At 46.4% G+C, this 15911-nt stretch overlaps 1 protein-coding gene across 1 annotated transcript in view; it reads left to right on the top strand.

Annotated features, from left to right (window-relative positions):
- The window catches only part of LOC116513297 (coiled-coil domain-containing protein 158-like), a 33844-nt gene that overhangs the window by 17368 nt on the left and 565 nt on the right, over window positions 1–15911 (top strand). The window contains 13 exon segments of the mRNA XM_032224315.1: window positions 1274–1348; window positions 1350–1472; window positions 5650–5908; window positions 5911–5973; window positions 5976–6130; window positions 8653–8809; window positions 8812–8841; window positions 9483–9632; window positions 10917–10938; window positions 10940–11125; window positions 13966–14006; window positions 14054–14145; window positions 15737–15853. Coding sequence (XP_032080206.1) covers window positions 1274–1348; window positions 1350–1472; window positions 5650–5908; window positions 5911–5973; window positions 5976–6130; window positions 8653–8809; window positions 8812–8841; window positions 9483–9632; window positions 10917–10938; window positions 10940–11125; window positions 13966–14006; window positions 14054–14145; window positions 15737–15853 — 1470 coding nt within the window.

Below are 15911 nucleotides of genomic sequence, written 5' to 3'. Positions count from 1 at the left end.
AGCCTTTAAGGCTTAAAAACACTGTCAGGTCCAATGAGAGAAACTATTGAGAATATTTCAAGTTTATATTTTGGGATTGTAGCAATCCAACAGAAATAGATAGATACAGATACAGATACAGATATATAGATGGAAGGAAGGAAGAAAGAATGAAAGGAAGGAGGAAGGAAGAAAGGAAGAAGAAAGGAAGGAAGGAAGAAGAAGAGAAGAAGGAAGACGGAAGGAATTGAATTGAATTGAATTGTTTATTATTTATAGGCCGCCCTTTTCCCTGAGGGGACCTCAGGGGCGGCTTACAATTCATGGGACGGGAGTGCAAGACAATATAACAGACAATATAGCAGAGCTGGCTGGGGGATTCTGGGAGTTGAAGTCCACAGGACTCAAAGTCGCCAAGGTTGAGAAACACTGTTTTAGAGAGTCCCTTGAGGCCACTTGGAGGACATAGATAAACTTCCAAGTGGCCTCAGCGACCCTCTAAAAGGATGCAAATGACCAGCTGTCTGCAAGGAGTATGAATCCTTCCATTCCCCACCATCCCGTCAGAGCTGAAGAAGCTTCTTGGGTGAGAAGCGAAACGTCTTCAAAGAAAACACCAGAAAATCCAGGGGCCTCTTTGAAAAAAATGAAACTTTGGCACTTGAAGGACGGCAGAGCCACTTCACAACCGCGTGGACTAATTTAATGACAGTAGATTCCCTTAACTCAGTGATGGCGAACCTTTTCAGCACCCAGTGCCCAAAACCAGAACACGCATGCATGCACATGCGCCGGAGCGCCGGAAACCCAAAGACCAGCTGGCTGGCATGCACATGCCTATTTTTTGACTGGTTTTTGGGCGGTTTTTGGGCCGGTTTTGGGCCATTTTCAGGCTGTTTTTTGTTTTTCTGCCAGCCTAAAAATGGCCTCAAAAACGGGCAAAAAACACCCTGGTTTTTTGACGTCTTTGGCTGTTTTCATGCTGTTGAATCATGCCGCCAGGGGTGGGATGCGTGCCCACAGAGAGGAGGCTCTGCATGTCACCTCTGGCCCCTGTGCCATAGGTTCGCCATCACGGGCTTAACTACTGTGGCAAGGAACATCGTACAATGGAACAAAACTCACTTTACAACCATCTCGTTTAGCAACAGCAATGTCAGGCTCGATCGGGGGTCGTAAGTCGAGGACTACCTGCCCATCTTCCAGGCTTTATTTAAAGGGTTTTGTATTTTTTTTGTCCCCCACGTTCAGAAACAGTGAAGCCTTGCTTAATTGGGTTGCCTTGCCTTTTCAGGCTGATCTCCACAAGAAGGACGTAGAACTGAATCTGGAGAAGGAGCAGAACAAGAGGCTCTGGGATCGAGACACCGGGCAGCAGCATCACCATCGACAACCTGCGGAGGGAGCTGGACAACAAGAACATGGAGCTGCAGCGCCTGGACTCCGTCGTCAGGTCCTTGCAGATGGAGTGTGAAGGACAAGTTCCGCGTCAGGTCAGAAAAGGACAGTGACGTGCGGTGAGGTTTATGGCTGGTGAGGCAGAATTTTTTTTAGACTTGTGGACTTCAACTCCAGAATTCCACAGCTAGACATGCTCAGTTCCGATTTAAAGCGACAGCATTTGTTTTTCTCCTTTGATAAATAAGTTTCCTTCATCTTTTCTTTTCTTTCTTCCCTTCCCCTCCTTCCTCCCTCTCTCCCCCCCTCCTCCCCCCCTCTCAAACACTACACACACACACACACACACACAAAGTTGCACCAGGAGGATGAAGTTTGAATTCCTCCCCCTCCCCCCGACCCTCACGTACCTCTTCCAACTGTTTCAGAGAGGAATCTTCAGCAATTCTTAGCTCTGCTCGAGTGCCTACTGCCAATTACCTCCACTAGACCAATTAGATCCCACAGACTAGGCCTCCTCCGAATTCCATCAGCCGGCCAGTGTCGACTGGCGACTACCCGGAGGAGGGCCTTCTCTGTGGCTGCTCCGGCCCTCTGGAACCGAACTCCCCGTGGAGATTCGTACCCTCACCACCCTCCAGCCTTCCGCATAGCCCTTAAAACTGGCTGTTCCGACAGGCCTGGGGCTAAAGACTCGCTGCCCCACTTCGAATGGTATGATTGCTGTGTTTTTAACCATGTATGGTTTATGTTTTTTGTAACTTTGTTTTGTTTTTCCCTCCCTTTGAGTTGTGAGCCGCCCTGAGTCCTTTAGGGAAAGGGCGGCATACAAATAAATGAAATGAAAATGAAATGAATGATCATAAAAAGTCAGACTAGAGGAGGCACGTCGTTCCCCCGCCTCCTCCTGTAGAGGGCGCTTTTTAGAGGCTTTTTTAAACAGTTAAGCACTAAGCAGAGTCATCCACTGTGACTGTGGCAGCAACTAGCTCAGCCTTTTTCCTTTTACATTTTCTTTTCTTTTCATGAGGACAGTGGTGAGGCGCTGCCTCCCTGCCTCCCCTGACTGCACATCACTGGAAAAGGAGGAAGCTCCCATCAAACCTTGGAGGAATCCCGATCTGGAGCATTTCCCAAACTCTCTAGAATTTGGCCAAACATGATTAGACACACACGGAATTTTGTCCCCGGTGAAGAAATTCTCCGTATATCCATGCAAAGCAACCGGATATTAATAATCATCATATGACATCAATATGAGGAGGTAGTAGTAGACAAGATGGGAAGGATACAAGTAATACAGGTAGTCCTCGATTTACAGCCACAATTTATTGTTCTAAGTGAGACATTAAGTGAGTTTTGCCCAGAGGAGGTAGGGTGGCCTGTCAGCGGCAGCGGCCAGCAGAGTCGGAAAGTAAGGAGGTTGGGGAGGAACATGGGCCAGTCCTGGAGACTGGGGAAGGGTCGGACGAGGGCTCTGCATCGGAGGCAGAGATGGGGCCAAGGCCGTCTGGCAGTTCTCAGCTGCCTTCGGAGCTAGACAGCAGTGAGGCAGAGGAACAGCTGGAGCCTGTTCCTAGTGTGCGCATGCGCAGAGCTGCCAGAGGAAAAGTCAGGGTAGACTCGGGAGTAAGCCACAGGCGGAAGTTCTTGGCCCCTCCAGAGGAAATAAAAGAGGAGGCGAAAGGGGAGTGGGCATTTGCAGGAAACAATTGGTTCATTCAGTCATTAGATTCGTTTCAGGAGTGTGGAGATCTGTCCGGAATCTCAGAGACTCTGTGCCAAGTCTTTCCTTGCATAGTGCTGTGTTTGGAAAATATTTACATGGCAGCTTTCCAAGCTAGATAAGGTCTGTGGTCATAAATATTCCTTTGAAAGACTGTTTGGCAGGCCTTTGCTGAAGGGGAATGAGAGGAATTCACATTCGTTGAATAAAGGGGTTTTGCTAGGACCAGGAATCTGCTTCGTGCTTTTTGGGGAAGCCTCGGTCAGAACAGGTAGTAGAGAAGACGAGAAGGATACTAATAATTAGATGTAGTCCTTGACTTACAAACCACAACTTAGGTTGTTAGTGAGACATTTGTTAAGTGAGTTTTGCCCCCTATTACCACTTCTCTTGCCTTAGTTGTTAAGCGAATCTGGTCTTCCCATGAACATTGCTTGCCAGAAGGTCGAGAAAAGGGATTGTGTGACCTTGGGACACAACGCACGGTCATTAATGCGAACCAGTTGCCAAGCATCTGAATTTTGATCACCATGATTATGGGGAACGCTGCCAAGGTCGTAACGGTGAAAAACCAGTCCCTTGTGCCCAAACGTTTGGGAGCTGATGCCCTCTGTTTTTTTATTTTATTTTATATTAATATTGCAGCTGTTCAAACCAGGATTCCTTTGTCTTGGCCTCAGGCCTGGAATGAACAATCCTTGTGAACGCGGAGAGAAATAGGACATTTTGGGGGTCCACTTGCAGCAAGACAAGACTAAGCAAAAGCAGAGGATTGTCCCGTTCTAAAGAGACACTGAGCTTGTCGATCAAAAGGTCGGAACTTTGGTGGTTCGAATCCCGAGCGCCACATAACGGAGCGAGCTCCCGTGACTTGTCCCAGCTTCTGCCAACCTAGCAGTTCGAAAAATGCAAGTAGAAAATAGGAACACCTTTGATGGGAAGGTACAGCGTCCCGTGCGTCTTCGGCGTTCATGCCGCCACATGACACACGGAGACGTCTTCAAACAGTGCTGCCCCTTTGGCTTTGAAACGGAGATGAGCACCGCCCCCAGAGTTGGGAACGAATAGCACATATGTGAGAGGGGAACCTTAAAGGGCCACTTCCACTGGGTGGAACACATCGTGCAGTTGTATTCTCAACAACCTGCAGGGGGCAGCATCACTCTACGTTTACAGCAAAATACTCCCCATTCCTTCTCATGAACCCAAAACTAATGTTGCTAGCTGAACTTTGTTTAGTGAGTTTTTCCCCGTTTTTGACCTTCCTTCCCACGGTTGTTAAGTGAATCACTGCAGTGTTAAGTGAATAGCATTATTGTTAAGTGAATCTGGCTTCCCCTTTGGCTTTGCTTGCGGGAAGGTCGCAAAAGAGGATCGTGTGACACCCCCCCCCCCACCGGGACGCTGTAACCGTCATAAATCTGAACCAGTTGCCACACGTCTGAATTTTGATCACGTGACCACAGGGATGCTGCCACAGTCATAAGTGTGAAATAATGGCCGTAGGTCACTTTTTTTCAGTGCTGTCGTAACTTTGAACGGTCACTAAATGAACGGTTATAAGTCGAGGACTACCCGTGTTGGCATGATAGGAGAATCAGGAAGAGTCCTCCAGGATTTTGCTTAGCCGCCAGGTTTATTAAAAGACACCAGTGAGTTTTTGTGAGTTGGAAAAGATGCTACCCGCCCCCTGATTATTAGCCTGATAAGGTCTGTGGTTGTCAATTCACCCTTGAAAGACTGTTTGCCAGGACTTTGCTGGATGTGAATGAGAGGAATTCACATTAGCTTAATAAAAGTGGTTTTGTCAGGACAAGGAGTCTGCTTCGTGATTTTTTGAAACCTAGGTCAGAGTAATAGGGCAGAAACCAGGAATTGTGGCGTGCCAGCAGAGCTGGCAGCAGATTCGGACAGTGAGGAGGTTGGGGAGGAACCTGGGCCAGTCCTGGAGTCTGGGGAAGGCTCTGATGAGGGCTCTGTGTCGGAGGCAGAGAGGGGGCCAGAGACGTATGCCGTCATAAGCTGCCTTCAGAGTCAGACATCAATGAGGCAGAAGAACAGCTGGAGCCTGTTCCCATGTACGCATGCGCAGAGCTGCCAGGAGAAGGACAAGCTAAAGAACAGGGGTTGACTTGGGAGTAAGGCCACAGGTGAATAGTGAATGGCCCCTCCCAGAGGAAATAAAAAGAGAGCGAAAGGGGAGTGGAGTTTGCAGGAGACAATTAGTTCCCTTAATTGGTTCGTGACTCTCCGAGACTCCTTGCCAAGTTCTGCAGATATCGGCCTGGCAGCTCTCCAAGCCAGATAAGGTCTGTGACTGTAAATCCACCCTTGGAAGACTTTGCTGGATGTGACTGAGCAGAATTCACAGTCAATTAATAAAAGAGGTTTTTGTCAGGACAAGGAATTTGCTTCATGCTCTTGGGAACCCTTGGTCAGAACACCAGGTTCATCTTAAGCTATTCCTCTTCCTAGTTCCATTTGGGAATAATCTCCTTCGATACGCTGAAAGCCGTGGGGAAAACACTATATCTTTCCTTTTCCAGATGTCCGCAATTAAAGAGAGGAACGACAGCCTAGAGAGGGAATCTTGCATCTTGGCCCAGCTGAATTCAACCAAGGAAAAGCTCCATAAAGCTTCCCAAGAGCTGGGCGAACGGAAATTGAGCCTGGATTCTGCAGAGAGAGTCATCGCCGAACTCAGGTGTTCTCAACTGGAGAAGGAAAGAGTTATCGAGCGCACCAACAGCGAGATTGAGAAGCTGCGGGGACGCGTGGACAGCAAGCGGCAGGAGTTCCAGCAGCTGAAAACGAGAGCGAGCTGTTGCGGGGAGTGCAGTCCGAGTGCGAGTCCCTAAAGGTGCAGCTGGTGGGAAGGAGAAGGTGATCGAGATCCTCCAGAAGCAGATCGAGGGCATGACTGAGATCGTAAGCCAACATGGCCGGACGGCGGGCGCCATGGAGACAGAGAAGTCTCAACTCGTAAAAGAAGTCGACGAGAAGAAGGTCGAACTCCAGGAACTGAAGGTGCCTTAACTTTTTCCTCTGTTGCCTCTTCTTAAAAGACACATTTTGTTTCGGATCCCAGGTAGCCCTCGATTTACAGCCGATAAGATCGCACAGGATGGGCCTTCTCCAGGTGCCGTCAACCAGACAGTGTCAGCTGGCGGCTCCCCGGGGGAGGGCCTTCTCTGTAGCCGCTCCGACCCTATGGAATGAACTACCCCCAGAGATCCGGACCCTTCCCACTCTCATGGCCTTCCGAAAGGCTATCAAAACCTGGCAGGCCTGGGGCTGTTGACCTCATGACTGAGGTCCAGCCCCGACCAGACTGGGTGCTTGATGTGGTTTTTAACATGTTTTCCTCTGTTTTTTAAAATTTTTGTGGTTTTTTCCCCTCAAATTCATTTTCTGTAAGCCGCCCGGAGTCCTTCGGGATTGGGCGGCCTTAAATTTATTAAATACTAAATGCTATTAATCAAGCCTGGCATTTCTTGTTGCTAAGCGAGGCAGTTTTTAAATCTTTTTTTTTTTCATTTCATTTTATTTTTTTTATTGAAAGTTTTAATAGGTTTTACAATTATACCTTTCCCCTTCCTCCCTCCCCCCTCCCCCCCTCCCCCCCAAACCTCCCAGAGCAAAATACAGGGTATAAAAATTTAGCAATCATAAACTAAAATAAACTAACTAACTTTAGCATCGTACCTTCACTTATGCTTTAACTCCCCTTTTGTAAAGCTAACTTTAGATAAGTTGTAACATTCCTTGTTCATTCATTCATAAGCTAATTGAAACTTCTTAGTCCCATATTTATGTTAATATAGTCCATCTTCTCCATTCCAACTTGCATTTCTCATCTGAGATATGCTGATATTTTAGCCATCTCTGCTAAGTTTGTTACTTTTAACGTCCATTCTTGAATAGTAGGCAATTCTCCTTCTTCCAGTACTGCGCCACCAACAATCTTGCTGCCGTTGTTAAATTCAGAATCAAATTAGTCCTATAGCTGTACAGTCTGTGATTATACCTAACAAGAATAACTGAGGAGTAAACTTTATCCTCTTTTTAAGAATATTGCAGTTTTAAATCATTGTCACCTCATTTACAACCTTTCTTGACACTGCGTGGTTAAGGGAATCAGGCTTGACATGGCTTGTCAGAAAATCGCAAAAGGGGATCACACACCCGGGGACACAGCAACGGTCATAAGTATGAACCAATTGCCAAGCATCTGGATTTTGATCCCATCATCCGGGGAAGCTTCAAAAGTCCTACGTGTGAAAACTGGTCGTCAGTCACTTTTTTTCAGGGCCGTTGTAATTTTGAACAGTCACTAAATGAACTGTTGTAAGTCGAGGACTATCTGTAAGCCTTTCACTATTCTCATTCTTGAAAACAGCCACCTAGCAATTACCGTGTTTCCCTGACCACTGAAATAAGCACTTATTTTCAGGGAGATCTTATTATTTTGAGGTGCAGGAGACCCCTTAACCTTGGCCCACGGATCAGCTGATCCAGAGAGGGCCGGATGTTCCGTCTCTGTTTCTGGCACACTTTGCCAGCCCTAGCGTCGCTGATGTTAGGTAGCTCCCCATTGGGAGAGCGAGTACGTTCAGCGAAGCGTTGTGAGAGTTGTGTTGGAGAACACACAAACTAGCATACAGAGCACTGCAGTTTAAATAGGCTTTTACTTTCGTGGAAATAGAGGTATCAGAGTCCATCAAACAGTCCAAGTCATACACGGATAAGACAGTCAGTCATCAATGTCTTTCAGCTAAGGGATAATCCAAATAACATAGTCCAGTATCATATAAACAGTCCGGTACACAAAGTTTGCTAGCAGTTGCAAAACTTACAATAGCTCACGGCACTTTCTAACAGCCAGCTTCCAAAACACTCAGATCAGATCAGCCCAGCATCTAACAAACAGAGAGCTAACAGTCATTCTGGCTCCCTCTTATGACCAATTGAGGAAAACAGCAACCAATCACATTTTGCAGTATGATTTAAAGAAACAGGTATAGCATTGTTACATGATTTATATATTGCCAACCCAACCGTTAGATTATATTTCTAACAGCTGGTCCTGCCGCTCTTTTTGCGGCTGCCACTAAGAGAAAGGGAGCAGTAGCTAGGGTTTGTGGGAGCGGCCTCCGTGAGGCCATTCCGTGTGGTTGGCAGGTGCCTGTGGGGCACGTGAGGCATGTTCCCCCCTTCCCCGCTCCAGGAAATGGTGGGGACCGGCTGCATATACATTTAAATATTTTCAGGGAGGTCTATTTTGGGGGAGGTCTTATTTTGGGGGGAGGTCTTATTATTTGGGAAAACAGGGTATTCAGAACAAATACTGAGGTGTGAGAGAAGGAAGGGCAGAACCTGGAGGTAGAGTGAAATGAGCAATCAGTCTAGAATCCCTACATAGTTGCAAGCAAACTAAGTCCAACTCCCCTTGAAAGCTGATTCCCGTGCATAGGCTTTTTTTTTTTTTTAAGCACTCAATCATCTACAGGACCTGGTTCTTTCGTGTTTGTTTTTTTTCCCCAACCTAGGTTTCACAAGACAAAAAGGATAGCCGGATCCGTGAGTTGGAGGCCAGCCTGAGCGACATGGAATTAGAAAAGGTGAAACTGATGAACGTGTGCTCGGAAAGGCTGCGGGTACTGAAAGAGATGAAACTAGAGCGAGAAGAACTTGTGAATGAAATCAAACCAACCGCATTGAGCTCAGTGCTCTCGCAGGTAATTCGCCAGTTTCGCCTTTGTTCCTTTGAGTCTTTATTCTCAGATACTCGAGCAGTGGTGGGATTCAATTTTTTTTACTATCGGTTCTGTGGGTGTGGCTTTGCTGGGCATGGCAGGGGAAGCATACTGCAAAAACCCCATTTCCTCCCGATCAGCTGGGACTCAGGAGGCAGAGAATAGATGGGGGCGTGGCCAGCCAGAGGTGGTATTTACCGGTTCTCCGAATTACTCAAAATTTCCGCTACCGGTTCTCCAGAACTGGTCAGAACCTGCTGAATACCACCTCTGTTCCCGAGACCAATGTTTCTCAACCTCAGCAAGTTTTAAAATGTACAGATTTCGCTCTGCGGGCACATGAGCCATCACCCAACTCAGCTGCATCACATATGCATGCGCCTCCCAGCAGCCAGCTGATTTTGGGGGGTCTAGCTGCATGTGGGGGACATGCGCACATGCGCAGGGGCGGGGGCACAGTGCCCACCTGCAGCCCGGTTTTTGGTCCCCGGAGGCCCTTCCAACCAACATCCCAGCGGGTCTCTCTGCCCCTGAACTGAATTCGCGCTGGGTTTAATTTACAACGAGGGCATAAAACCCAAGAACAGCGTGATTTGATTCGGTGTGTTTCTCTTTCGCTGCAGAGGAAGCAGAAATCATCAAGAATGATTACCGAGAAGAACGAAGACATGGAAACCATTGTGAACAAGCTGAAGAGCAGCTGAAAACTGCTCAGATTGAACTGGAGCAAACCAGGGCCACTCTCAAGACCATGGAGGGCTCGGATGGCCATGGTAATGGTGCGACCTTCGTTGTGTAGAATTCTTTTTTCTTTGTCTGTGGAGGAGAGTCTCAGGTCAGGTCCATGGAGATTCTCGCCATCCAAGTCCTGGTTGTCCCCAAAGGTGCTTTTTCAACAGGCAACTGGACTTTCTGGTTTTTCTTTGAAGAGGTTTTGCTTCTCATCCAAGAAGTTTCTTCGGCTCTGACTGAATGATGGGGAATGTTCTGACCGAGGCTTCCCAGCAGCACCAAGCCGAGTCCTTGTCCCGATAAACCCCTTTTATTTAACTTACAGTGAATTCCTCTCCAGCAAAGTATTCTGCCTCCCACAGTCTTTCAAGATAGTTCACAATTACCAACCTTTATCAGGCTTGGAGAGTGGCCAGGCCGATATTTTCAGAGGCCGCAATACTTGGCAAGAATGTAGGGTTGAACTAATGGTCTCCTGCAAACTCCCTTCCCCTTTCGCTCCTCTTTTATTCCTTGTGGGTGGGACCATTCACTGTCCATCTGTGGCCTTACTCCCAAGTCAATAGCAATAGTTAGACTTATATACCGCTTCATAGGGCTTTCAGCCCTCTCTAAGCGATTTACAGAGTCAGCATATTGCCCCCACAGTCTGGGTCCTCATTTCACCCACCTCGGAAGGATGGAAGGCTGAGTCAACCTTGAGCCTGGTGGGATTTGAACAGCCGAACTGCTGAACTGCAGTCAGCTGAAGTAGCCTGCAGTGGCATTTAACCACTGCGCCACCCGGGCTCTTGGTCGACCCCTGTTCTTTAGCTTTTCCTTTCGTCTGGCAACTCTGTGCATGCGCACACTGGGAACAGGCTCCAGCTGCCCTACCTCCCAGCAATTTGCCTTGTGGAGCAAACAGCAAGTTTCACTTTCATTTTCTCCCAATCATCAGCTGTTTCAGGCTGCAGAGATTGCTATCGCCTATTGCAGCCTCCGCAAGCCCCATTTTCCCCGTTTGCTGCAAGGAGTAAATTGCTGGGAGGCAGAGGCCAAAGGGTGGGGGACGGTGGGTTAGTGGGGCTACATTCACTTTATAAGACGCACCCAAATTTTCACCCTCTTTTAGGGGGGGAAAGGTGCGCCTTATACTCCGAAAAATATGGTAATGGGGCAAAACTTACCTAGCCAATGTCTCACTTAAGACATGAAGTGACCGACCCAGACTGTATCCTGCGACTTTATCCTGGGACGCGTACATTCGCCTTCCTTCGTGAAAAAGTATCGCGCCAAGAAGGGTCCAAGTCCCACTAACGCCTTGGATGTCTTCTCTTTGACAGCCATGAAAGTCGCGATGGGGATGCAAGCAAATCACAGCCAAACGAGGCCAGATCGATGCCTTGCAGAGCAAGATTAAGTTCTTGGAGGAAGCCATGACGAATGCAACTAAGGTCCAACTTGCTGAATTATTCAACTGCGATAAAAGTAGCCCAGTCCCAATCCTCAGGCCAAACGTTGAAAGATTGTTATGGGTGCAAATCTGCCTACAGTATGATTGAAAGGATAGAACATATCGAGCGCTAGTTAATTGCCAGGTATTTATCACAGCCCCTATACCAGTGATGGCTAATCTTTTTGCCATTGGTGCCAAAAGCGGGGGGGGGGGAGAGTTCGAGGGGGTCATGCACGCGTGTTCCCACGCCCATAATTCTAGTGTAGTAGATGCTGTTCCTTGTTCAAAATTTTGAAGCCTGGTTTTGTGTCTCTCTCCCCCACCCCCCACCCCCCTATTTTGCCTCTACAGGAAAACATTACTTGAAAGAAGATAGGAACCGATTAAGTCAAGAGCTGAGCTGCATGGCTGCTTTAAACAACAAATTGGCTGGAGAGTTAGAAATCCTAAAGTCCCAGGATAAGCGTTTGAAAGACAACTGGTGACGATGGAAGCCGCTCTAGATAAAGTAAGTTTCCTTAACCCATCGACGTACAGTCTTCAACTTACAACCATCCATTTAGCGACCATTTGAAATTACCGCAGCCCCCGAGAGAAGTTCTTTTTTTAATAAAACAGGGATAGAATCAAGATCACGTGAAGGGTTCATACCACTTTATAATGCCTTGGTAAGGCCACACTTGGATACGGCATCCAGTTTTGGTCGCCACGATGTAGAAAAGAATGTGGAGACTCTAGAAAGAGTGCAGAGAAGAGCAGCAAAGATGATTAGGGGACTGGAGGCTAAAACATATTGCAGGAACTGGGTATGTCTAGTTTAATGAAAAAGGACTAGGGAAGGTGGGTTCCTACCAGTTTGGACCATTCGGCTAACAATAGTAGTATGCCCCTGGGTCGCAGAAACAATAGTGGCTAGCCACTCTCTGGAACCGGTCTTCCTGCTTGGATACTCGCAACAGTGTCCCGGCGGGAGTCACCAAAATCTGTTGTAGAAAATGACAGGACACACAAGCCAGCTCTTCAGAGAAGGAAAGTTTTTTGCGCACGTTCAAATAAATGGCCTGAACATTGAGTGAAATTCAGGAACTTCCTTATATATTTTATCGCTTTCAGCTAAAGCCATCTGTTAGTTTTGGAAACACCCCTCAGGATTTGCCCTTGAGTTACAGAAGTATGTCTACAGGATGTCATAATACATGGTCAGCTAACGGACATGCATACTCGTATTTTGAGGAACTAACAATATGTGTCTACCACACAGATTAACAGCCAAGCCAGCAGATGGGCTAAAATAGATGCTTCGCTTCAGCATATTTCATGTTCAGACTTCCTTCTAACCCGTGTCTACCCGCACTATGTCCTAAAAGCAACCTTGCAATTTCTATGTGAACAGTTAAAGCTTAATATCATGAACCCAGTTTAGTTCCGGCTTGAGGCCTACTTTGGTTCAGCCTGCCACCTTAGTTCTGCCTCGCCTTCGCCACAGGCATCCACTGCCATCTTGTGCCTTTGCCAAAGGCTGCTGCCCTTCAGGTTTTGGTCTGCTTATTGCTTCGGGGGGGAGGAGAGAAAGGAGCCCCAAAACTGGATGAAAACGCCCAGTTCTTGCCCAAAAAATGAACCATTTTTGCCTGGTTTTGGTCTGCTTGTTGCTTCCGAGGAGGTGTGGAGAAGAAGGCCAAAAACCGGGTGAAAACTCCTGGTTCTAACTGTCATGTACAAGCTAGGGATGACCATCTGAAGCTATGTGTAATGTTCTAATGTACAGAAGTTATAGTTAAATGTTTGTCTTTATTTTTACAGTTCTAATGTACACTGAAGATGGCATTTAATTTCATTGTACAATGTGCAATGACAATAAAGTGAACTATAAATTAAAGGGAAAAGGCAATTGAACTATCTCATTTGTGCACCATATTCTAATATTAAAACATACCGCTAATCAGGGATGTGCAGTCAGGGGCCAGGGAGCAGAGCCTCACCACTGTCATCATGAAAAGAAAAGAAAATGTAAAAGGAAAAAGGCAAGAGCTGAGGTCAGGCTGAGCTAGTTGCTGCCAGAGTCACCATGGATGACTCTGCTTAGTGCTTAACTGTTTAAAAAAGCCTCTAAAAATGCCCACTACAGGAGGAGGCAGGGGAACCACGTGCCTCATCTAGTCTGACTTTATGATCACTCGAGCAGAGTTAAGCAAGGGTTAAAAGCCAAAAAATTCTTGATGTAGATGAGGCACCTTGTTTTCTTGCCTCCTCCTGTAGAGGGCACTTTTTTAGAAGCTTTTTAAACAGTTAAGCAGAGTCATTCATTGAGGACTCTGGCAGCAGCTAACCCAGCCTGACCTCAGCACCTCTTGCCTTTTTCCTTTTACATTTTTACATTTTCATGATGGCAGGCAAGAGCAGAGTTGAAATCCTCTGTGAAACAGCTGGAAAAGAAAAGGTACATGTACATGTGGGTCGGAGGGGGGAGGAATTCAAACAATCCTTCTGGTGCAACTTTGTTTGTGTGTGTGTTTGTGTGTGTGTGTGTGTGTTTGAGATGAGGGAAGAGGGAAGGGGGTAAAGATGCAGGGAGGGAGACTTTCTTTTGCCTGCCTCTGTGTCCGCGCAGCCCGCCAGCAGAGGCCGATGAAAGAGACTCAGGCATTTTCTCCTCTCCCCCAACACTCCACTGTCTAAAGCGCTTTCTTTCGCCCGCCTCAGAGCTCAGGCGGGCAAAGAAAGCGCTTTAGACAGTGGGGTGTCGGGGGAGAGGACTGCCTCACCAGCCATAAACCTCACCGCACGTCACTGACCGCTATTAATGTTGCGGAATTGGTACAGATGCGTAAATAAATGGGATTGGATTTGCCTTCTGTTTGAGAGAACTAGAAACCACAGAAGACATAGTTGGATTTCCCAAATAGAGTTCCTTGTTTCCTCAAAAACTGTTCTAGACAACTGGAAACCGACTTAAATGTGACTGATAATACTGGACGTAATTCATGTCCCAAATAGTAATAACTCCCTCCCGATTTTATCCAGGCTCTCTGCAGTTTGCGGAGTGTCAGTGCATCATTCAGCGGCAGGAACAAGAAGTTATGCGCTACAAGCTTCAGCACACATTAGACGTGAAAGTAAGTCTTCTGCTTCACCGATGCTTTCAAAAATATCACAACCTTTACAGATAGTCCTTGACTTAGAACAATTTGTTTAGCGATGTTTTGGGGTTACGACGGCACCAGGAAAAGTGACTTATGACCGTTTTTCACACTTACGCCCTCCCCCTCCCCGCAGCATCCCATGATCATGTGATCAAACTTCAGAATGCTTGTCAGCTGATTCATATTTATGACGGTCACTCTCCCTCCCGCTCCTGCCAAACCAGCAATTCAAAAGTGGGTGCAAATAGCGATGGGTACCACTTCAGAATGCCAACTTAACAGGGAGGTGAAAAGGGCGCCCAGCTGGGCATCCCTGGGCAAGGATCATATATCACTGGCTAATCCTTCCTTCCAATCCAGAAGTGCTTTGGTGCTCCCGACACAAATATTGCACAAATACAGGAGCAATATGGCACTTATGTTGTATTTGTGCTGATAAATAAATAAAGGGAGACTAGTATAGATCTATTTCAAGCTATTTAGCTCTCATCAGCTAGCCATACCCTTACTGGGAATTCGAACCTGGGCTGCATTACATATTAGGCAGATGTGTTAACCACTAAGCCACAAGGTTCTCCTCCTTTATAATATGGCACTTATTCAATATTTTGTGGTGGCGCAGTGGTTAGAATGCAGTATTGCAGGCTGACTCTGCCCATTGCCAGGAGTTTGATCTACCCTACCTTATCCTATCCTATGCTATAATGTAAGAGGGATGGCGCAGTGGTTAGAATGCAGTATTGCAGGTTAACTCTGCATTTCGACTGCCAGGAGTTCGATCCTGATCAGCTCAAGATTGACTCAGCCTTCCATCTTTCCGAGGTCAGTAAAATGAGGACCCGAATTGTTGGGCTGTAGAGCACCATGAAGCGATATATAAGTCTAAGTGCTATTCTTCCCAAGCACAAATTCCAGAAGGGATACCCAAATAAGAACCTATTTTCCTCTTTAAATAAAACAACCAAATTAACCATTCCTGCTTTCTTCCTTTGCTGTGGAAATAATGTGTATTTCTATTTGCACCTAGTAATCTTTGTGAGCTGTCCCCATTTTTATTCACAAGATTTATTGTCTTCTTTCAAATCCTTTGGCCTTACTGAAAGAAAATATATATATATATATATATATATATATCTATATATATATTATATAATATATATATATATATATTTGTGTTTTTATTTTGTGCTGATAAATAAATAAAGGGAGACTAGTATAAAAAAAAATATTGGGTTTCTGTCGTGATGGACTCTTGTGACGAGCCGAATGACAGATGATGGAAGCAGTTAGCTTCCTCCCATAATTGGGGCTTACCAGGGGTTGTAAAAATCTTGAGGCTGGAATGTGTTTATCGTGTACTGTGCTAGGAAGAGGTGGATGTCAATTCCCCTTTTCTTTTCTTTTTCTCTTCCCTCTTGTATCTCACACCCTATTTCCCTCCCTTAATTTCTTACTTCTTTTCTTCTTTGTATATATAATAAAAATAATAATAATAATAATAATAATAATAATAAAGTCTTAAGTGCTGTTGCTATGGCTATTCATAAACATCTCCTCTCCCAAGGAGTTGCAGGGACCAGGATACACTGTGGGTTCCGCCTCACTGAAGCAGCGCTATTCATCCTTGCCTCACTCATCCAGCGCACCGTCGTGTCAAACGTTCGCAGGCCACATCTCTCATGTAAGTACTGTGTCTGCTCTGGAACATGAAACATTCAGGGGTGGGATTCAAAAATGTA

The sequence above is a fragment of the Thamnophis elegans genome, chromosome 9 (assembly GCF_009769535.1).
Source record: "Thamnophis elegans isolate rThaEle1 chromosome 9, rThaEle1.pri, whole genome shotgun sequence".
Lineage (NCBI taxonomy): Eukaryota > Metazoa > Chordata > Lepidosauria > Squamata > Colubridae > Thamnophis > Thamnophis elegans.
This window is presented reverse-complemented; position numbering and strand designations above follow the sequence as displayed.